The sequence below is a fragment of the Chiloscyllium plagiosum genome, chromosome 11, assembly GCF_004010195.1.
Source record: "Chiloscyllium plagiosum isolate BGI_BamShark_2017 chromosome 11, ASM401019v2, whole genome shotgun sequence".
Classification (NCBI taxonomy): Eukaryota; Metazoa; Chordata; class Chondrichthyes; order Orectolobiformes; family Hemiscylliidae; genus Chiloscyllium; species Chiloscyllium plagiosum.
The window spans coordinates 13,660,668-13,684,399 of NC_057720.1; the positions used below are offsets into that span (position 1 = coordinate 13,660,668).

The following is a 23,732-nucleotide window of genomic DNA, read 5'->3' on the forward strand; positions in this document are numbered from 1 at the left end:
CCCTCGCTGTCCTCCCCCTTAAACCGTTCCTCCTCTCTGCCCTGTCCCATCACCATCCCCTCTTTCTGACCTGTCCCATCATCAGCACACCCCCTCCCCCCACGTCCTGTCCCAGTAATGCCTGCTCTCCCGTCCTCACTCACCACTTGTCCTCAGCGTCCCCTCATCTTCACTACCACTCCCCCGCCCGCTGCTGCTGTACTCCATTTCAATACCATGTTACTTTTCGGTCCTTTTTGCCTGTGCCATCTTTGGAATTTTACCGGATAATATCGCGTTTCTGGAATTGTACGCATTTCTGGATTGGCAACAATGCACAGCTGCAAGTGACACTGGGTGTCAGCTGACACTGTCATAGGGTTTACACCAGGAAGCACATATTGGAAGTAAACGCGAATTGATTTTTTGCTTATAAAACCTGGGAATGAAAGATTTTTGGGCAGTTTGGAAGGTGACCTGACTGCCATGAGAAGCAGAAATAGTTTCCCTTCAAGAAAGGAGCAGAATAGAGTTCAATGAAAGATCAGTCCCCCCGTGTAAAAGTTTAACTTGTGAAACGTCCAGTCCTGGAATGTTTGGTTAGAAATCGGCAGGATATTAAAAGACTGAGAAAATCTAAGCCTCAGTTCTATGAGTGACCACATAAGACGTCACCATTCACAGGACAGAACCGGGGAGAAGCAGTTAAGACTAACCTAAAGATTTGACATCGAGAGGTAATTTCTCCGGATTTGGATCGGTGTCAAGTGATGATATTGAGGAACAGATGACATTTTGTTTTGCTGTACGTTTTGAGATCTTTCAAACTGTGTTCTTGGTTTTAATTTATTTTTCCCCTTTTAAGTAATACATTTCTGCTTTATTGTTAAAGAAAACCTACAGTTCTGCATTTCAGTGAATGGTCACCATGAATGAAAAAGATCTATTAAGCCAGATTTCATTTTGGAATCTAACTTGGAACATCAGCTAGGATGATGATTCAAGAACGGGAAGTGTGAGCAACCCGTACTCTCTCTCTCTCACCCTTCCCCTTCCCACATCATTGCAATCATCATTGAAAGTGCTGGCTATGTGCAGATGTGGATGAAACCCAACATTAACTGACAATGTGATAGCTCCAGAGGGTTAACAGGAGAACCTCATGGTCATAAAGAGAAGTTCTGAATCATTGCCAAGTCTTTCCTGCTTAACCTCATTACCATTAACATCAAACTTGAGAGCACGACAGTGGCAAAGGCGCTTCTCTAACCTAAATTTCACTTGTAAATATAGTAGCGCCTCGACATGCGAACGACCCCGTTCACGAACAAATCGGTTTACGAACAGGATTGTACGTAAAATTTTGCTTCAACATACATACGAAATTCAAGGTATGAATGAAGGTACAAACGCAAAAAGCCCGTGGTTTCATTGTCATTGTTCTGCTTTGCTCAGCGCGCTTTGAATATCTGAACAATGGGCAAAATTGAAAACTTTTTGGTTCCCGAACCGGGTCCCGGAAAGGATTAAGTTTGTAAGTCGAGGCGCTACTGTATCTCGTATCATATTGGTTTCACACTAATCAGAGATGCATCGCAATTATTTGTCGAGATTATAGTGCTGGAAAAGCACAGCAGGCCAGGCAGTATCCGAGGAGCAGGAGAGTCGACGTTTCAGGCAAAAGCCCTTCATCAGAATGAAGCTAGGAGCCTCCGGGGTGGAAAGAACACAATTATTTGTTGAGGGTAGCTTAGTCAGAGAACTAACTGCACTGGCATGTAGCCTGGTTGCCATACATTTGGTGGTTACAACGGAACTAAAGATATTTGCTTTATTGTGTAAAAAGGAATGTTGTGGGTCTTTTAAAAAAGTTGAATATCCACATTAGTGTCAAGTATTGTACTTGCCAACTTTGGGACATGGTTGAAATTTGGGATCAGCTGACCCTCCCTTTTATGGATTGTGAAACAGACCGTCTGAGGTTGCTCTACGCAGAGACGAGTGATATATTGGAGGTTAACTCAAAGCTCTGTGAGGACTCTGCCAGAAAAAGCTCTGAGATCAACACACATTTGATTGATTTAGTGTTGTCATGTTAAACGAGATACAGTGAAAAGTCTTGTTTTGCGTGGTCCACAGACAGATCGTACCATACAAAGTGCATTAAGCTCGCACAACAGAATGCACGATACAATGTTACAGACAAAGTGCAGAGAGAGAGAGAGAGACAGAGAGAGATCAGAATTAACATTTGAAAGCTAGTACTTCCAAATAAACCAGTTGGGCTATTACCTGATGTCATTTGATTTTTAACTATTAAAACAGTGTCTGTATTGTCCAAACATCTACACTTCCTGCTGCTTCGGGAAAGCAACCAACATAACCAAAGACTTCTATCATCCTGGTCATATTCTCTTCCACCCTCTTCTGTCAGACAGAAGGCACAAAAATTTATACAGAGGAACCTCGATTATCCAGCATTCAATTATCCGAACAAAATCACAAGGTCCCAATGCTTGGCTAAACTGTGTCATCCGGCATTCGATTTTCCGAACAAAATCCTCCCTGCCCGTGTCCTTCGGATAATCGAGATTCCTCTGTATACTCATACCAATACATTCAAGAATAGCTTCTTCCTCACTATTAACAGGTTTTTGAACAAATGATCTCTCTCTCTCTCTGTACTTTGTCTGTGGCTGTAACACTGTATTCTACACCCTATTCTATAAGCTTAATGCACTTTGTATGCTACAAGCTGTCCTTGTAGCACGCAAAACAACACTTTTCACTGTATAACTTCAATAAATTCTGTGTCCTATGATCCTGCCCCACTAGCTACATGACGAAGGAGCAGCACTCCGAAAGCTTGTACTTCCAAATAAACCCATTGGACTGTAACCTGGTCTGGTATGATTTTTAACTTTGTCCACTCCAGTCCAACACTGGAACCTCCACATCACTATTTTTTAGGCTCCTCACTTTGTAACTTCACCTGATTGTTCCCAGCACTCACTACACCAAGCCCTTCCATACTCCACCAGTCGCCCTGACCTCCAACTTTGTTCTCCCCAACATTCCTCTTCGAATCCCCCATGCCCTACCTTATCCTCTGTCTTCTCCTTCCTTTGACCTTCGACTGCTTCCTATTCCTGACCCCATCCACAATACCCCAACACTATCACTGATTCAGCCCGGCTGATCCTGAGACTCTATGTCAGCTGCCTTTCTCCTGCTGCCCTCCCTGCAAGGCAAACCATGGACCTGAGCAAAAACTAAATGAAACCGAGTGATGTGAAACACCTTTAAACAAGTGTGAACCAGCTGTCGCAAGATTCTCAAACACAGTGGTCATTATCATTAAGGTAGGACATAATTTTCAATATTTTAACGACAAGGATGAGACTTGATGCACCACAAACCTTTATCTTGCTATCTCAATCCACTGTTGGGAAATCAAAATTTTGTCGAATTAACTTATTCCTCATGCCACATTTCCCATTCTTGCAGGCTCCATAAATTTCCAAGTGATGATGAATTCCATGTTCTTCCTGTTTTGGCCCATTGAATCATCTTGTTAATATATACAGTTTCCTTTGTCTTTGGGATTATTGACTGAAGTTTGTCTTTTCAATAGTATATATACATTCAGACAGGCATCAATTCCTTGAGCCCCGATTTCAGGACATGTTAGAGATAATTTATTGGGAGACGTTTGATTCTTTATTCTGTTATTAGTTGAGATTTCACTCATGTGGAGCATAAATAATAGCTCAGGCTTGTTGGACCTATTTATGTGCTATAAATTCTCATCCATTACTGACTATGAGTAAACTGACAGACCAAGCTGTGCTTATAAAGTTACATCTCAATGACGAGTCTCCAAATGCACTAAGTGCAATAACTTGCAACGTTTGTCAGTAGTTTGGCAGCTATGGCAATGCAGCAATAAGGCACAGAATTATTGTGCTTGTTTGAGGGTAGAATGTTGGCCAGAACACCAGGAAAATGTCTTGCTTAGATAATGACTCAGAATTTTTCCAAGATTGGAAGACTTTAGGAGGGGGCACATGAGCACTGAATAGTAGCAGTGTCCCGTTCATAGTTAAAAAGACAGACTAACCTGAAAGGGGACAGTTTTTACTTTCTTCCTCTTTATATGGAATGCAATCTAATATACAAACTCACATGTCCTTGGCTCCTCAGCTCTCTTGCAGTCTAACCAGTCAGTTGGAAGTTTCACAGCTTCCTCTAAATGGGCAATATAATCACAGTCTCTGGAAAATTGTAGCAGCAGTCTCTGCAGAAAGTGACTCACTTAAGTCATTGTCATTTTATTGCAAAGTGGCTCACCTTGAAAATTTCTCTAAGGAGAAAACGGCAGAATGTCATGTTGGAGTATGTCCCTCATACTGCCATTTTTTTCCCAGGCTGCACTTGATCATACATAGGCTCTGTCTTATGGAGTTTGCACATTCTTCCCGTGTCTGAGTGGGTTTCCTCCGGGTGCTCCAGTTTCCTCCCACAGTCCAAAGATGTGCAGGTTAGGTGAATTGGCCATGCTAAATTGCCCGTAGTGTTAGGTGGATTAGTCAGGGGTAAAATGTAGGGGAATGGGTCTGGGTGGGTTGCTCTTTGGAGGGTCGGTGTGGACTTGTTAGGCCGAAGGGCCTGTTTCCACTGTAGAGAATCTAATCTAAATCTAAACCTAAAATAATCGAGGAGGTTAAGTTATTGTAAGGTATAATTATGTACTGTAATAAATGTGTGTGCAGTAGTTCCTCAAAATAGGGATGGCAATTGCTCAGAGCAAGACCCTATGCATGGAGTCACAGAGTCATAGAGATATTACAACACAGAAACACATCCTTTGATTCAACTTGTCCATGCTGACCAGATATCCTAAATTAATATTGTCCCACTTGCCAGTACTTCGCCCATATCCCACTTAACCTTTCCTATTCATATACCTATCCAGGTGCCTTTTGAATGTTGTCCTTTAACATGGGGAGATGGCTGCACTGCAGTTAAAGCACAGTTCTGGCTGACCCAGTCTTATAGTCTGCCATGGATATATGTGAAGGATTTAAGGATTGATAGTCAACCTGTTTAGCCTATTAATGATTCACTGTCCATGACCATCAAATCCCATGTTTGGATTTGAACTCAGAGCTTCTGACCCAGAGGTTGGAACGCTATTACTGTACCAGAAGATCTTTACATAGTAAACATCCATGTTTGACTTGGGACAGGAGATAACTTTGTGCCATGCTTTGTGTTGTGCATGTCTTGGACATTTATCATTGCTTGACTGAATACTGACCTTAATAAAAAATAAATAAAATAACCAAAACACTGAAGTGGGGAGAATTAGATTAAAAAATGTTCAGAGAATTGCATTCCTTATATCATTTTGAGATCAAAAGTTGCTCTGCATGTGACAATTTCATTAAGTCAGCTCTGTCAACAGTAATCATGCTGTTGCCATATAAGGAATCCCATCTTAATTTAAAAAAAATCAGAATAACACTTCAACAGCTAATGCCATTTCCAGCTGATGTATAAGTAAGGAGTAAGACAATGGATAGACTTCTGCCTCTATTTGTGTCACAACAATGACTCTGCAGACATAGTGACCACAAGGCGTCCATTTTAGTATGTAACCCAGCATGATTAATCTCTTATTGCACACTTTATTACAAACTCATTGAAAGTGGGAAATTAAACATGTGTGGATATGTAATTTTCAACCCACTCTGCAGCTCTTAGTATAGTGAGCAGCTTATTACTTACCAACAAGTGTTTTTTCCCTTCCTGAAGCCTTCAGCAGGGTGGCAAAGAGCACTCTGGGGCTAAAAGCTGTTCATTTGCAACCAACAAAAATAAAGCCAATCATACTCACTTGATCAAGAAGGTTTCTGACAGTAGTCCAAAGCAAACAGATGCTGCTTTAAAGAGAGAATGGGGTGGTGGGTCATGGAAGGCTGTCATCATCCTGTGCACGGTAAATGGCACAATGGTCATTAGACCCAGGATTACTGCGAGAATCACCCAATTCTGCCAACGGAAGGCAACAAGCTTCCACGCTGAGCCAGTCTGAAGATGGTACTGTGGGCACAGAAAGAGTTATCGTGAGCTGGAATACATTGGGTGATGGAAGCAAATTCAACAACAACTTTAAAAGGAATACTGGAAAAAAACAACTTGCTGGGCTATTGGAAAACAATAAGAAAGAGATTTGGGACTAGCTCTTTCAAAGGGCCAACACTAACACAGTGGGCTGAATGGCCTCTTGTTATGCTGCACTGCTCTACGATACAAAAACAAATATCTTAATATGTTTGGTGCAATGAACATAAATAGCCTATAGCCAGAAAAAAAACAAGACAGTGAAACTGCATAGCAATAACTCATGTCTGATGACTTCTAATTATTGCTGCAATTCATTTTGCAAAGTTCAAATAAAATTATAGCTGCAAGTACATATTGGTTTACTCAACAACTCTGCCTGTTGTAAATCTATCCTAATACTATCTTATGAGAAAATAGGGTAACGTATTAAACATGCAACTGTGCATGAATCGTTATATATTATTAAACCAGTGAGGATGGTCTTTATTATGTACAGTATTTATATTCTACAGCTTGCAAGCCTCCAGCAAGAGCTTTAAATCTGTTACTGCAGACAATGTTGTATATTAATCCATATTTTAAAATGAAATTACGTTTGTTGTTCCCTTCTACTACATAAGGTAAGTGCAATTCAAAGAAGGAACAATAAACACTAACCAGCTTTTGTTAAATTGCTTTGGAGAAAATTCTAGCTGAATTTCAAGAGCCAGCAGGAATGGATTACTGTATGTGGCTGAAGTCAAAAGATCTTTAAGAGGCTGGAAAAAAACCCTGCAGACCATTAAAAATGGTGTACAGGGTCCAATGTAGAAGTTGCACCCCCTTTCCTGACACTTTCCATTTTTTTACTGGTGGGAAACCTAAAATTTGAACTTACTGATGAGTTCAAACTGTGGCTTGTCCCAAGGAGTCTAACTCCCGGTGCAACAGTTACAAATTAATGACCAGAAGTAAACATTCTTGATGGGTGCATAAGGCATGTTTAAATGTGATGATCTGAAGTTTTTAAAATGTCTTGCGTCTGGGCATATCCTTGGCTTACACAAGGTGGAAGTGGAAGATCCCATGCCAATGTCTTGAAAGAGAAGCAGAATTGCTGAGTGAAAAGTCATGAAAACAGTTACCAAGTTTTTAGCACATTGTTGTGTGTCAGCGCTTACTGTTTGCAAATTGGCTTTCATGCATCATAACAGTGACTACACTTCAGAAAGGTTAAATTGACTTCGAGGTGCGATATAAATGCAGGTATTTCTTCAACACAACCTTAATCTTGGATCTTCAGCAGCATTCGGCAGTGAAATAGTTAAAAGTGGAATTAAAAGGCAGCTGTCATCAAGACTCATGCATGGTCCATTGGTAGAATTCAGGTCTCATTCTCATCATTCTATCACTGGCAGAACATTGAGTGTGCAGCCTGCCTGATTGCTAAAGGCTGCGTTCACCTCTGTTTCTGAGCAGAGAATGCTGCTCCTTTTTTGCAACTGGGCTCTTCATAGTCTTCTTGAGTCCATACACAGAACCTCGTGTGTACTCCCTTTAACAATACCACCATGCACTTCCTTTAACAGGGATTTAAAACAAGAGAGCTTTCTTGATGTTTCAACATTGCTTAATTAGTGCCCTAAATGCATTTGCAATGCACACTGCACATTGTGCACTGTTGCCCATGAATTAGTTCCTATGTGGCAAGTGCCGTCAAGCTATCTGTGATTTTTTTTAATGTAACAGCGCGCCCCAGTAATGGCTCACTGATAACTGAATGCATCTATCTTCATTACCTGGTCATTTCTGCTTCGGTTTGCTCTATTGCTCGTAAAGGATACGGGTTTGAGTGAGCATCACAATCAAACCTTCATCCCAAGCAGATTCAGAACTTTCACTCATTTAATCTTGACTTCTCTTAATTACATTTTTATTAAAAATGCAATCGTTCATGATGACACATTTCCGTGAGGAGGGCTGGAACTTACAGGCAGATTCACTTCATTTCTCAGTTATCAATTCAAGTATCAGCATGAAATAGAGCAAGTTGAGGCTGTTTTAAAAAAAAAGCTCTTTACATAAATGTATGTTTAAATCCATTTAGATTTATTGCTGTGCTGCTGATGTTACACCCTTTCTGGATACTAAGGGAATCAATGGGGGCAGCATGGGAACTTGAGTTGATGTAGATCAACCGTGATCTGATTGTATAGTACAGAGCACTCAAGGGGCTGAATGGCCTTCTTTTCCCATTTCTTCATTAATTGCACCATGGTGTCAACATATAGGATCCTTGTTCATGTGGAATGTTTCATAATCCAAAGACCCTGAGGGCTCCCACAACTCCAAATTCCATCATGGCAGCTGTTGGAATTTAAATTAAGTTAATTTAAGAAAAAAAACAATAACTTAAAGCTGGGTTCATAAAACTAGCATTGATTGCTGGAAAAAAAAATCTGTTTCACTCATATCCTGTAAAAAAGTAATTCCTATAGCTGACCCCATCAAGGGGTTGATTCTCAACTTCTGAAATGAGAAGTGCAATTAGGGATGGGCAATAAATGTTGGCAATATCTTTGCCAGGTACACCCCCATTCTGTCAAAGATTACAAAATGAAATCCATTTCTCATTTTTTAAATTTGTTGAAGAACCTCTTTGTAACTATGTATGCAGAGCTAAATACTCTATAATGCCCACAAAACAGATGGACTCCAAGTGAATATATTTTATTAATGCCTTTTACAAACAGGTATTTCTTTGAGTTTAAATATTTCTATTTAATTAAATAAATATTTTAGAACCATAGAAATGTAACAGCACAGAATGGGACCATTTGGCCCAACTTATCCATGCTGACCCGAATGCTCTTTCTAATGTCATCTTCTGCGCATGGCCCATAGCCCTGCAGCTTACAGCACTTATGGTGCAGATCCAGGTTTTTTTTAAAAAGAGTTTAGGGTCTCAGTCTCCACCACCAACTTTGGCAGTGAATTCCAGACCCCTACCACCCTCTGCGTAAAAAGGTTTTTCCTCACATCCCCTCAAGTCCTTCTGCCACTGAGCTTGAGTCTATGACTCCTGGTTTTTGAACTCTCTGCCAAGGGAAGCAGGCTTCTCTTATCTGCCATATCTCGATCTCTTACGGTTTTGTATACCTCAGTCATGTCCCCCCTCAGCTTTCTCTGTTCCAAGAAAAACAACCTCAACCTCTTCAGTCTCTCCTCACAGCTACAATTCTCCAGCCCTGGCACCGTTCCACTGAAGCTTCTTTGCACCATCTCCAGGGCAGTTACGTCCTTCCTGTAATGTGGTGACCAAGACTGCACACAATACTCCAGTTGTGGCCTCACCGGCGTCTTATACAGTTTGATCATTAGATCCCAACTTTTGTCATCTATCCCTCTGCCAGTGAAGGAGAGCATTCCATATTCCTTCTTTAGAACCTTTTCCATCTGTACTGATACCTTTAGGGACCCGTGCACTTGCATGGCTAGATTTCTCACTTCATCTCAGTATATTCCCATTTATTGTGTATTCCCTATTTGTATTTATATTTAAGGTTATGTATTAATTTTATATTTAAAAAATCACTCTGTCCTCTTGGACAAGGCTGATTTCCACTAAATCCCACCACGGATTTGTTCACTGAGAGCATATTAGATTAGATTCCCGACAGTGTGGAAACAGGCCCTTCGGCCCAACAAGTCCACACCGACCCGCCAAAGCGTAACCCACCCAGACCCATTCTCCTACATTTACCCCTTCACCTAACACTACGGGCAATTTAGCATGGCCAATTCACCTGACCTGCACATTTTTTTTGGATTGTGGGAGGAAACCGGAGCACCCGGAGGAAACCCACGCAGACATGGGGAGAATGCGCAAACTCCACACAGAGAGTCGCCTGAGGCGGGAATTGAACCCAGGTCTCTGGCCCTGCGAGGCAACAGTGCTAACCACTGTGCCACCGTGCCACCCATATTGGTGATAGTTATGTTGTTCTTAACACTCCTTTGTGTACACAGCCCTCTAACTCGGATAGACAGCCTACTCTGTACTACCACTGTGCCTGCTACCATCTCCCCATTTGCACACAGCCATGTCTTCAGCCACTTACCCATTCACTTACGACTTCTCACTTCATCTGCCCACCCCACGCCTTCTCAAGTGTGCCGGCTGGAGTGGTTAACAGTGAGCACTTCCTTATTATTTTGCATACTCCTTGCAAAGGGATCGACAGACCCTAAAGGGGCCCTTGAACCCAGTTTGGGAGCTGTTGATCCAGGCTGGCACTTCATTGCTGTACTGAGGGAATGTGCCCTTTGGAGGTGCCACCTTTTTGGGCGAGATATGAAAATGTGCTATATAAATGCAAGTTGTTTCTTCTTTGATTCTTACCAGGTTTTATTCAGGAAATAACTTTCAAAACTGACACATCCTTCGGAGGAGTTTGTTAATGCGCTGAACTAAAAGTGCCGGATAAAGCTCTTCAAAGCGTATTTAATGTATAGCCCCGAGATAAACTCATTCTCAAAAATGTAATTTGAGAATATTCTATGGATGCAAAAAAAAATATTTTGCAAACTAACCTGACAACCTGCCAAAATGTGTCAGAAGTTAAGAAGGCAATTTTATGAATACCAACATTCAGTGTGTCAGATAGCATTAAATAAATGAAGAGATTTCAGGGGACTGGTATATACATCTTTACACGAATTGTCTTCAGCTATATTTCTCTTTCAGTGTATTACTGGCTTTATGACCTTGTGGGTCAAAGCAACTACTGAGAGGTCACAAACTGTGCCAAGAAGCTACAGTATATGGGGAAGGAATGTAATTATGTTTTTAAAATTCTTGACAGAGAAAGAAAGTCAGACAAACCTCCTTTGACCTGTAAAAGCTCTCAGGCAAAGAGGAGCATGAGATCATGAACAAATTGGAGACCATTTTGGTAATTCAGCACTAAATGCAAGTTAGACATCGAACATCGTCTGTTCAATGTTTTATAAGCACCAAAAATGCTGTGAGTTTAACATAATGTTTCAAGTAGAGTTCCAACAATGATTTTATGGTGATTACAGTCAATAACAAAATAATTGCACTACTTATATTATCACTTTGTCAATTCATAAACCTTTTGTTCTTCCTTTTTTAGCGTCCTCATACATTAGTGTTGCTTTCCTACTGCTGAGTATCAAGTGGATCTTGTTTACAGATTTGAACACTTTTTTGTAAGGCTTGATGATTTTGAACTCTCCAGAGATTCCTTTTCCAGCTCGGGTTTTATGTAAGTTTATGTAAAATCTCTCGTGTCGTCTTGAATTGATGACTTTTACTGATACTGATACCTCACGGTTTCTTCAGACATCTTTTGCAAAGTGATCACATTCAGCCAAAGCCAAACAGCAGATAAAAACAGAACAAAAATCCTGAAGTTGAGGAACTTGGGAAAAGGGTGAAATGGCCTCCAGTCTGAATCTATTCACGGAGAAAGCCAAAACAAATCAAACACAGAGTCAAAGCAAACTCCTAAAAGTGCAGATTCCTATTTGGAAATCAGCTGAAGCGACCATAACGGATATTTTATTGCATTTGTTTTGCCTCAGTTTATTCAAACCCCATTCTGTAATACTTAAGTGCAAAGTCCAGGGTGGAATACCCAAATACAGGATTTGGGGGAGTGCTGCACTGTCAGAGTGTCATCTTTAACAGAGTCTTTAAAGTGGGGCCCTGTCTGCCTTCTCTGGTGGGCCCTGATACAATTTCAAAAAAGTGAAAGAGTGTTTTGGTATCCTGGCCAATATCCTCTGAAGCAATATTATTTTAATGTTATTTCAGTAGATTAAGCCTTCTTGGTGTTAATGGAATCTTGCTGTGTAAAGACTGGCTGCTACCCTTCTCTACTTTGCATTGGTAACTTCATTTCAAAACGTATTTCATGTTGTGAAGTACTTTGCGATGTCCTGAGGTTATGAGAGGTGCTATATGTGCAAGTCTTTTTTCCTTTTTGTAACTGTGACTATGTTTGCATTTTAATCTTGAAGCAACCGTCAAGGTCACATTGACTGAAGTTGTTCTAATTGCCCTACAATATTTTAACATCGGCGAACAGGACTGGGTAGATTTTCAATTTGCAGCCTGGGCAATAAAACTTGTGATGTGGATCAGTTGCCCATTATAGATACTCCCAATTTCATTTTAAATTATATTCCATCTCAAACCAAATTCCTTTCACCCATCATTCACTGAGAAATATCGACTTTTCGACATGTAACGCCTTGATTTGAAAGCTGCCTCCTTTATGCTCAAGTCCTTTCGAAGGTTTGCTCTTCCTTATTTCTTCAACTTCCTCCAACTCTAAAATCCTCCCAGAACTCTACATTCTTCAATTCTGGCCTTTTTTGCCTCCTCACTTCCATTTCTCACCAGTGATCACCAATACTTCACCTGTCTGGGCCCTAACCCCTGGAATCCTCTCAGTAAATTTTACTTCCATTTCTCTCTCCTCCTTTAATAAACCCCTGAAAATTCTCTCTTTTGAAATAACACCGCAGACGCCAGTATCCCGTCCCGAGGTCATCTTTCATTTACACGTGAGCAATCCTTGACTTTAGTATTGCCTCATTCAGTATCAGGTACCAGAGTTTCAGTATCTTTGACACTCAAACTTTTTATACATTAGGCAGGGCTCCCTGACTGGACCAAATTGACATATTCTATGAGGTATACCTGGCTGACATCTTTGAACAAACTTCTGGTCAGATTACATTTTGACTTGTCACCTTATGTCTGATTACAGTAATGACAACCTCCTTGTGACATTCTGTTATGTGAAAGTAACTATATAAACATGGTTAAAAATCACACAACACCAGGTTATAGTCCAACAGGTTTAACTGGAAGCACTAGCTTTCAGAGCGCTGCTCCTTCATCAGGTGACAACCACCTGATAAAGGAGCAGCGCTCCGAAAGCTAGTGCTTCCAATTAAACCTATTGGACTATAACATGGTGTTGTGTGATTTTTAACTTTGCACTCCCCAGTTCAACACCAGCATCTCCAAATCATATATAAACACGAGTTTTTTGTTATCTAAAGTGGGAGTAGATGCTTACAAATAGCAACAAAAAGATCAGGAATTAGCTGACCACTGAAGTCTGTTTTTAAATAATGTATCAACTTATCATCGAACCTCAACAAAACCAAATCAGCAAATTTCCTCACTGACTCCAAATGCAGCCCAATATAGATGCGAAGGTTGGTGGGGTGGAAGGTGAGCACCAGGGGTGTTCTGTCCTTGTTATGGTTGGAGGGGTGGAGGTTGAGGGCGGAGGGGTGGGATGTGGAGGAGGTGCGTTGGAGGGCATCTTTAACCACATGGGAAGGGAAATTGTGGTCTCTAAAGAAGGAGGCCATCTGGTGTGTTCTGTGGTGGAACTGGTCCTTCTGGGAGGAGATACAGTGGAGGCGGAGGAATTGGGAATATGGGATGACATTTTTGCAAGAGGTAGGGTGGGAAGAGGTGTAATCCAGGTAGCTGTGGGAGTCGGTGGATTTGTAAAAAATGTTGGTGTCAAGTCAGTCGTCATTAATGGAGATGGAGAGGTCCAGGAAGGGGAGGGAGGTGTCAAAGATGGTCCAGATAAATTTAAGGTCAGAGTGGAATGTGTTGGTGAATTTGATGAATTGCTCAACCTCCTCGTGGGAGCACGAGGTGGCGCCAATACAGTCATCAATGTCACGGAGGAAGAGGTGGGGAGTGGTGCCGGTGTAACTATGGAAGATTGACTGTTCTACGTAGCCAACAAAGAGACAGGCATAGCTGGGGCCCATGGCTACCCCTTTGGTCTGGAGGAAGTGGGAGGATTCGAAGGAGAAATTGTTAAGGGTGAGTACCAGTTCAGCCAAACGAATGAGAGTGTCGGTGGAAGTGTACTGTTGGGGACGTTGGGAGAGGAAGAAACGGAGGGTTTGGAGACCTTGGTCATAGCGGATGGAGGTGTAGAGGGATTGGATATCCATGGTGAAGATGAGGCTTTGGAGGCCAGGGAAACGGAAGTCTTGGAGGAGGTGGAGGGCATGGGTGGTGTCTCAAACATATGTGGGGAGTTCATGGTCTGGGGGGATAGGACAGTGTCGAGGTAGGTAGAAATGAGTTTAGTGGAGCAGGAGCATGCTGAGACAATGGGTCGGCCAGGGTGGTCAGGCTTGTGGATCTTGGGAAACGAGGTAGAACTGGGCAGTGCGGGGTTCCCGGACTATGAGGTTGGAAGCTGTGAGTGGGAGATCTCCTGAAGTGATGAGGTTCTGTATGGTCTGGGAGATGATGGTTTGGTGATGCGGGGTAGGAGGAGGTGTCTTCAATTTGGCGTCTGGCTTCAGCGGTGTAGAGGTCAGTGCGCCAAACTACCACTGCATCCCCTTTATCCGCTGGCTTGATGGTGAGGTCGGGATTGGAACAGAGGGAGTGGAGGGCTGCGCGTTGTGAGGGTGAGAGGTTGTAGTGAGGGAGGGGAGTAGACAGGTTGAGGCGGTTAATGTCCCGATGGCAGTTGGAAGTGAAGAGGTCGAGGGCGGGTAATAGGCCAGCATGGGGTGTCCAGGTGGATGCAGTTTGTTGGAGGCAGGCGAAGGGGTCCTCGGAAGGTGGGCGGGAGTCCTGATTGTAAAAATTGAGCTCGGAGGCGGAGGGTTCAGCTGGGTGGACCTCATAGAATATGAGTTCCCTGATTGAGGCTGTTAATCTGGTCCAATCATGGAGCCCTGCCCGACGTATGAAAAGATTGAGTGTCAGAGATACTGAAACTCTGATGCCTAATTCTGAATGAGGCAATACTAAAGTCAAGGATTGCTCACGTGTAAATAAAAGATGACTTGGGGGCAGGATACTGGGGTCTGTGGTGTTATTTCAAATGCAGCCCAATGGAAGTGCTTTTTTGTATTAGGAATGTCGAATGAACTTGAAGACGATACAAAAGCAATACCTTTGCGGATTAGACTCGGACAGGCTTGGATTTGTGATATTATTCTGTCCACCCTTATAATGGAAAATGGAGCAAAAAGTTGTGAAAAAGGCAATTTTAACTCGATAGGTTATGCATATCAGGGAATGCAATGATGAAAAAAGGCCAATCAGCTCCTGAAAAGTCAGCCTTCTCCAACCTTTCCTCTCCCGTGATGGCAATTCAGGTATAATTCAAATAACCATCATAGTTTTGCTACTTTTGTCCTGTCCAGTGAAGTATTGTAAACATTTATCACTTGGAGTGAAGACATAAGTGTAATTTTCACTAATATGAGTTTATGTTCTCTTGTCTCGCAATCATAACTTCATTTAAAGTAATATTCTTGGCCACTTAATATTTTATAAAGCCTTCATGAAGTACCATCTTAATTTTTTTCTTTCAGATCCTTCTGGATGTACAGCTTGAACTTCTTCTGATTGTCCAACAGCTCATTGGTAATCAGTCTCTAATGGTTGAATGTGTTTTGTTGCACAGTGACATGGTAATGAAGTGTAGTCCATTGTTGCATCATACAGTTTCAGCAGGAAATCTGGAGGCTTGCATTGTTTAAAAGTAATTCTTGGAATATGTGCAGCACCAGCAAAACCAGCAATTATTGCTCATCCCTAATTGCCCTTCAGAAGGTGGTGGTATTGAGCTGCCTTGTTGATTCATTGCAGTTTGTGTGGTGAAGATAGGGAGTAGCTGGAATTCAATCTGGTGATCAAGGGGAGTAGGTACTGAGTCAGCTTGGTATTTAGAAGAAAGGTGATGGTAATCCTATGCAATCGTTGGTCTTGTCATTCTAGCAATGGGTTTTAGATGTGCTGACAAAGAAGCCTTGGTAAGTCCTTAAAGTGCAAAACTCCATTGTTATGGTCATATATCTCAACAGTGTAATCTTCCATCACTCCCTAGTCCCAAAATAAGTCTCCTTCTGCCAATACAACCTCATACATTGTAATTTTTTTAGGTGGATAGAGAAACAAATTACAATCTGAGCATTGAATCTTGATTGCAATTTCTGTGCAATGTAAATTCTGTAAATCTTTTGCTGCATTCACCTAATGCGCTATTTCCTAATAACTGTTCCCAGTAGGTATAATAAAGCAAGAAAATCTTTCTGTGATCTCCTCCAGATTTGGAATCTTCCAAGATATTGATGCTGTTCTAATTTTTTTTTCGTTCATGGAGTGTGGGCATTGCTGGCTGGCCCTGCATTTCTTATCCTTCTCTCGTTGCCCTCAAGGGGGTGGTGGGAAGCTACCTTCCTGAACCGCTGCAGTCTGGATGCTGCAGATTGACCCACAATGTCTTCAGGGAGGATACTTCAGGATTTTGATCCACTGACAGTGAAGGAACTGCAATAAATTTCCAAGTTAGGATGGTGAGCGACATGGAGGGGAACTTGCAGATGGGGGTGTTCCCATGTATCTGCTGCTCTTGTCCTTCTGAATGGAAGTGGTTGTAGGTTTGGAAGGTGCTGTCTGAGGATCTTTGGTGAATTTCTGTAGTGCATCAATTTTGATAATTTGTAATTCCACAATTTTGATCTCTTCGCCACCAACGATTGTGATTTCAGTTTCTAAGGTGCTAACATTTGGAAACCCTGGCCCAAATCTCTCTGATTTTCTACTCTTTATGTCCTCTTCGAAGATGCTCCTCGAAACCCACCTCTTTGGCCCAAGATTTTGATCACCTCTTTGATTATGTACTTATGTGGTAAGGTGTAGAAGTTTCACTGTGGAATACCATCACACATTTTACAATTTTAAAAGTGTCATATAAATGCAGGAGCTGTTGTGACTCAATAGGTAGTGACCCTGCCTCTGAGCCAGAAACTTTGGGTTCAAGTCCCAGGGCCTGATGATCTAGGAAAGGGTGTATCACAACACAGTCCATCAGGTACATCATCAATTTGTAATTCCTTCCATTATACCCGTGGGAGGTGGCAGAGCAGGAGATTCAAGATAGAATCCCTTAAACAACAACTACTGGCATCAGGTTAGTCGCAGCAAAAATGGACAGCACGGTTGCTCAGTGGTTAGCACTGCTGCCTCACAGCACTAGGGATCCAGGTTCAATTCCAGCCTTGACCGACTGTCTGTGTAGAGTTTGCACATTCTTCCTGTGTCTGCATGGGATTCCTCCAGGTGCTCTGCTTTCCTCCCACAGTCCAAAGATGTGCTGGTTAGGTGGATTAGTCATGATAAATTGCGCATAGTGTTCAGGGATGTGTAAGTGAGGTGCATTAGTCAGAGGTAAATATAGGGTTGAGGAATGGGTCTGGGTGGGTTATTCTTCAGAGGGTCAGTGTGGACTTGTTGGGCTGAAGGGCCTGTTTCCACACTGTAGGAATCCTACAAAAACTAGTCGTGGAAATCGAAATGTAAGTATATACTTCGTGCATCTCCAGAAGAAGATATAAATGCAATTTCATTTTGCTCATGTGGCACTTTCTGAAACATTAAAATGTAATACACGTTTTGTGTCTATGTAGAGGAGGAGTTGTATAAGTGGTTTGAGCTTTAACTAGTAGTTATATGTTGATGGTTCGGTAATTAGAACATTTTTTTTAAAATTAGATTATATTACTTACAGTGTGGAAACAGGCCCTTTGGCCCAACAAGTCCACACCGACCCGCAACCCACCCAGACCTTACATTTACCCCTTCACCTAACTCTATGGGCAATTTAGCATGGCCAATTCACCTAACCTGCACATTTTTGGACTGTGGGAGGAAACCCACGCAGACACGGGGAGAACGTGCGAACTCCACGCAGACAGTTGCCTGAGGCAGGAATTGAACCCGGGTCTCTGGTACTGTGAGGCAGCAGTGCTAACCACTGTGCCATCGTGCCATCCACAAATCACTGGCAGCTGTGGGCAAACACTCCATTGGTTGGAGTCATATCTAGCATATAGGAAGATGGTTGTGGTTGTTGGAGGTCAGTGGTCTCAGGACATCTCTGCAGGAGTTCCTCAGCGTTGTGTCTTAGGCCTAACCATCTCTAGCTGCTTCATCGTTGACCTTTGCTTCATCATAAGGTCAGAAGTGGGGATGTTCATCATGGATTGTACAATGTTCAGCACCATTTGCGACTCCTCAGATACTGTGGCAGTCCACTGCAAAAAGGCCTGGACAATATCCAGGCTTGGGCTGACAAGTTGCAAAAAAACATTTGCATCACACAAATGCCGGGCAATAGTCATCTCCAATGAGGGACAACCTAACCACCACTCCTTGACATTCAATGGTGTTACTATCACTGAATCTCCCACTATCAACATCCTGGGGGCTACCATTGACCACAAACTCAACTGGACTTGCCACATAAACACAATGGCTTTCAGAGAAAGTCAGGGGCAAGGAATACTGCAGCAAGGAACTTGGCCTCTGATTCTGCAAAGTCTGTGCACTATTGACATAGCACAAGTCAGGAATGTGATGGGGTACTCCCCACTTGCCTGGGTGGGTGCAGCTCCAACAACTCTCAAGAAGCTTGACACCATCCAGGATGAAGCAGCCCACTTCATTGGCACCACATCCACAAACATCCACTCCCTCCACCACCGACGCTCAGTAGCAGCAGTATGTACTACCTACAAGATGAATTGCAGAAATTCACCACAAGATCCTTAGACAACAAACCCATGACCACTTCCATCTAGAAGGACAAGGGCAGCAAATACATGGAAATATCACCACCTACAAGTGCCTCTCCAAACCACTCACCGTCCTGACTTGGAAATATATCACCGTTTCTTCACTGTCACTGGGTCAAAATCCTGGAATTCCCTCCCTAATGACATTGTGGGTCAACTCATAGCAATGGACTGCGGGGGTTCAAGAAGGCAGCTCCCCACCACTTTCTCAAGGAAACTAGGGACAAGCAGATAGCAACAACACCGTCCCATGAATGAATGAAAAAAAACCTGTCCATGATTTCTGTCAATCTGAGTCTAAAAGACAGGTTAAATTCTGCATACTGTTTAAAACTGTTAACTTTTGTGACAACCGCAGGAATGGAGGTGCTTGATTTTGAGGATGTTATGCAGTGAGCTGTGACACAAGGAAGTACAGTCACTGCTGTAAGGTCTCGATAGAGAAAGCTAGTATGTGCTCGATTTGTAATGAGCTCCAAGACATCAAACTGAGTAATCTTTAGAGAATAGTCCCAATTAATTTGTGAATTAAGTTGCATTTCGAGTTCCTAATTTCAATAGTCAGCTTGCTTTTAGAAAGAAATGATTTATCCATTGTATTAAAAGGAGGGTGAACCAGTGATAGATATCTTACTGGCTATATATTTCATGCAGACAAGGAGTCTTGCCAAAAGACTCATATTAACTTCATCTTTCTGTTAGCCCACTGGGTCTTAGCCTTTACTGGTGCGGCATTTTCCAGGTGTATTCTCAGATGGGTGGTGTAGAATCGATGGGCTGAATGACCTCCATGTGTGAGAGCTCCATGAGCTGACCTGTTCCTTTGACAGCAAGTCTGTTGAATGGAATTTCCACCTCTCCATTGAAGTTAGCGGTTATTTCATAACATCAGAAGGAGAAAATGTTAGTGATTAGGGGAAGTGGTGGCACGGTCAGTGCAGTAACAATCTAGAGGCCAAGGATTGGGTACATGGGTTCGAATCCCACGAGGGCTGCTTTTGGAATTTACATTTAATTCATAAAATCTGGAATTTATAAATTAATATCTGTGATAGTGACCTTGATGCCATTGTCGATTCCTTGTAGAAAGCCATCTGGCTCACTGCTGTTCTCAAGGGAAGGAAATCTATCATCCTCATCTGGCTAAGCTTACATGTGACTCCAGGCCCACTGCAGTGTGGTTGATTCTTGACTGCCCCCTGAAATGATTGGGTGAGCCAAACAGTTTGAGGGCGATATTGGAAATGGGCAAGAGTTGCTGGCCTTGCCAGTGTTTTACACCTCTAATTAAAGAATTGAAAAAACATCTTTGAGAACTAATATAAATAAGATGGAAGTGTGGTACAATGTTCACGGTTGGTGCAATCAATGATGTCATTTCTGTTTGACTTGATGAGAAGGTGTCAGGAGAATATTATTTAATGCTCATTTCTCAAAAACCTTAGAGGGTTTTAGGGCAGTGTCTTTCAAATATTTCCATATGGGATGTGTGGATGCTTGCAGGTTTCTAGTTATCACTGCACTTGTTTTCTTTAGAATCTCTACAGTGTGGAAACAGGCCCTTCAGCCCAACAAGTCCACACCGACCTTCCCACCCAAACCTGTTACTCTATATTTACCCCTGACTAATGCACCTAACCTACACGTCCCTGAACACTATGGACAACTTAACATAGCCGATTCCCCTGAGCTGTACATGTTTGGATTGTGGGATGAAACTGGAGGAAACCCACACAGACACAGAGAGAATGTGCAAACTCCACGCAGACAGTCACACAAGGCTAGAATCGAACCCGGGTCCCTGGCACTGTGAGTCAGCAGTGCTCATCACTGAGCCACCGTGCCACACATTAGAAATAAGTCAGTGTTATTTTATTAACATATAACAACAAAAATAATAAAGTCAAAATAACTGAGTTGGGATCCTATCAGGATTCAGGGTGCCCAATATGAAAATACATAAAATCAATGAGAAGAAGGAAGGACCTCAAAACTCAAAATGAAGTATGCAAGCTATTCACAGGGAAACATGAATTACCAGCATTCCCATGGAGGTTACTGGCCTTCTGATACCCCCAATGCCAGAAACTAAGGGATTTGATTGACCATTAGTAGACACAAGGACAGAGCTGAGGTCCCTTAGTCTCTAATCAGAGTTATTTCTTGTCACATCTGACACATGTCCAACACTTGTACGCTCCTTGAGAGAAGGAATCACCTGGAGGACGTTGCTGGGCAGCACCTCTGAGATCCATGGCACTCTCTAAATAATTGTGTGTGCCTGGATAAAAACTCCCAGGAGAAATATCATTTTTCAGTTAAATTGGCCTTAAATTGTCCTGAAGATGGAAGTGGATACCTTCCTTGATTTATCAGTTGGCATCTTCCTTATTTTTTCTCTCTTCCTGTCTCTGATTCTCTCGATGTGCCCGCATGTTAAGAGTCTGCTCATTATTACAAGGTCAGTTGATATATGATTTTTAACAAGCAACATGTCTACCAGTAACAAGATTATTGTGCTTGAAGTAATTGATTTAACTTGCTTCGTTGGCTGTATACTGAGTACAGCTTACTGAATGGAGCTTAATTGTGTGCATTGTTGACTTTGATTTCCAAGTGGTAGGTAGTCTGGAGTCTCTTCTTCTGAATAAACTATTCCCATCTGTTTATTTCAGCCAAGAACACTAGGGATAATTACCTGGCTCTTCTTCAAAATAGCTCCATGGAATCTTAACCTGCAACTAACAAGAAAGGTGGTGCTTTGGTTTCATCAGTGCAACACTGGAGTAGCTTTTATTGTTGTGTGCAAGTACTCGAGTGAGTCCTGGACCTTGTGACTCAGAGTTGTCCTGAGTTGTAGCCGAGACCCCAGTGCTGTTTTTGGTGGGATCTCTGTGTGTATAAATTAACTGTCACCTTTTCCTATACTTGAACAGTGACTGTATCTCAAAACATAATTAACTGGCTCTGAAGTGCTTTAGAACATAATAGGAATTTGGAAAAGTGCTCTGTAAAGACAAGCTCTTTCTTCTTTGATTTCTCCAAATATAGCCAGCAGTCTGCTTAAAGTGAGTTAAAAAGATCTGTCCTCTTAGAATCAGGGTAAGAGGAATAGATAGCCTTAATTACAACAGAACCAGAAAAGAAAATGATTGATGCTGATTGAACCAGGCGCTCTTTAACTTGCTAACTCGGGATCTCAAGCAGAAGAAGGCTCATTGCTTCAGGTAAATTCATAAGATCAAATCCTTTATGTTTCTCGTGATTGCTGTCTTTGTCCAAGTCATTATCTAGGTTTGTCTGCTGACTTGCTTGCTTTTCATTGGTTAAATTTCCACACAATCATTTTTCTATTTGGCAAATGATCTATCACAAAGATAAGCATATGTTGGGAAATCTTTCTTCAAGAAGCTACGCTAATTTGTTCTCTAAGAGTTAAATCATCATGTTACAGCAAAATAATCTCCTGCGCCCCCAATACCTTCCGCCATCTTCAAGGCACAAGTCAGGGATGTGATGAAATTCTTTCCACTTGCCTGGAATGAATGCAAATTCACAACACTCCAAACACGTGACACCATCTAGGGCAAAGCAGCCTGTTTGATTGGCACTTTATCCACCACCTTCGACATTCATTCCCTTCACCATAGCTGGCAGCAATGTGACCTATCTAATAGCAGCACCATGTACCATCTACAAGAAGCACTGCAGCAACTCACTGAGCATCCTTCAAAAGCACCTTACAAACCCACAGTCGCTATCACTGAGGAGAAGAAAGGCAACAGGGGAAAGGGGAGGAATGACAAGCCCTGACTGTTCCTGGTCCCAGTCCGAGCGCAGCAAGCTTGCTAGAGCCCCAGGCTCTGGCCATTGGGCCCTGACTCCCATTTTGTCCTGGGCGTTGCTGTCATCTGCAAGTTCCCCTTCAAGTTTCATACCATCTTCACTTGAACTAAAAGACTGTTCCTTTGCTGTTACTGGGTCAAAACCCTGAAACTCCCTTCCCAAAAGCATTGGTTCTGTCTCTAATTCCCAAGGGTTGTAGCAGTTCATTGATGCAGTAAATCACCCCCTTTTCAGGGGCAATTAGGGATGGGCAAGAAATGCTGGATTCGTCAGCAATGCCTTCATCAATGAATGAAAATATTAAAATCACCAAAATTCAATGCCTCAGCCAATTGACTATAAACTCGTAAAAATAAAAAGAGGAACACACAGCAATCTGATCAATTCTAGATTAGAGTGGTGCTGGAAAAGCACAACGGGGCTTTTGCCCGAAACATCGATTTTCCTGCTCCTCGGATGCTGCCTGAACTGCTGTACTTTTCCAGCACCACTCTAATTGAGAATCTGGTTTCCAGCATCTGCAGTCCTTGTTTATACCTAGTTGATTTTAACCAATCTGATCAGATTGCACTCCCACCTCTACCACCACCTCAACAGTTCATGGTCAACACCACTGTACAATCAGGGTCATAGAGTCATAGAGATGTACAGCATGGAAACAGACTCTTTGGTCCAACTCTTCCATGCCGATCAGGTATCCTAACCTAATCTAGTCCCATTTGCCAGCACCCAGCCCATGTCTCTGTAAACCCTTCCTATCCATATACCCATCTAGATGCCTTTTAAATATTGTAATTGTACCAGCTTCTGCTACTTCCTCTGGCAGCTCATTTCACAAATGCACCACCCTCTGCGTGAAAAGGTTGCCCCTTAGGTGCCCTTTAAATCTTTCCCTTCTCACCTTAAATCAAAGCACTCTAATTTTGGATGCCCCTACCCTAGGGAAAAGACCTTGGTTATGCATTCTATGCATGCCTATCGTCACTCCTTTATGTCACTCCTCTTCCCTGACACTTGAAGGGACATAGCACCAGCCTACTCAGTCCCTTCCTGTAATGCATATCCTTGAACCCTGGCAACATCCTAGTAAATCTACCTTCCTATAGCAGGGAGATCAGATTGAA

General features: G+C 42.3%; 1 protein-coding gene across 2 annotated transcripts in view; it reads right to left on the reverse strand.

Annotated features, from left to right (window-relative positions):
* LOC122554152 overlaps nt 1–23,732 on the reverse strand; it is a 342,532-nt gene that overhangs the window by 123,549 nt on the left and 195,251 nt on the right. For both annotated transcript variants that reach the window (XM_043698726.1, XM_043698725.1), the window contains exon 4: nt 5,879–6,084. In XM_043698726.1, coding sequence (XP_043554661.1) covers nt 5,879–6,084 — 206 coding nt within the window. The remainder of the gene's footprint in view (nt 1–5,878; nt 6,085–23,732) is intronic.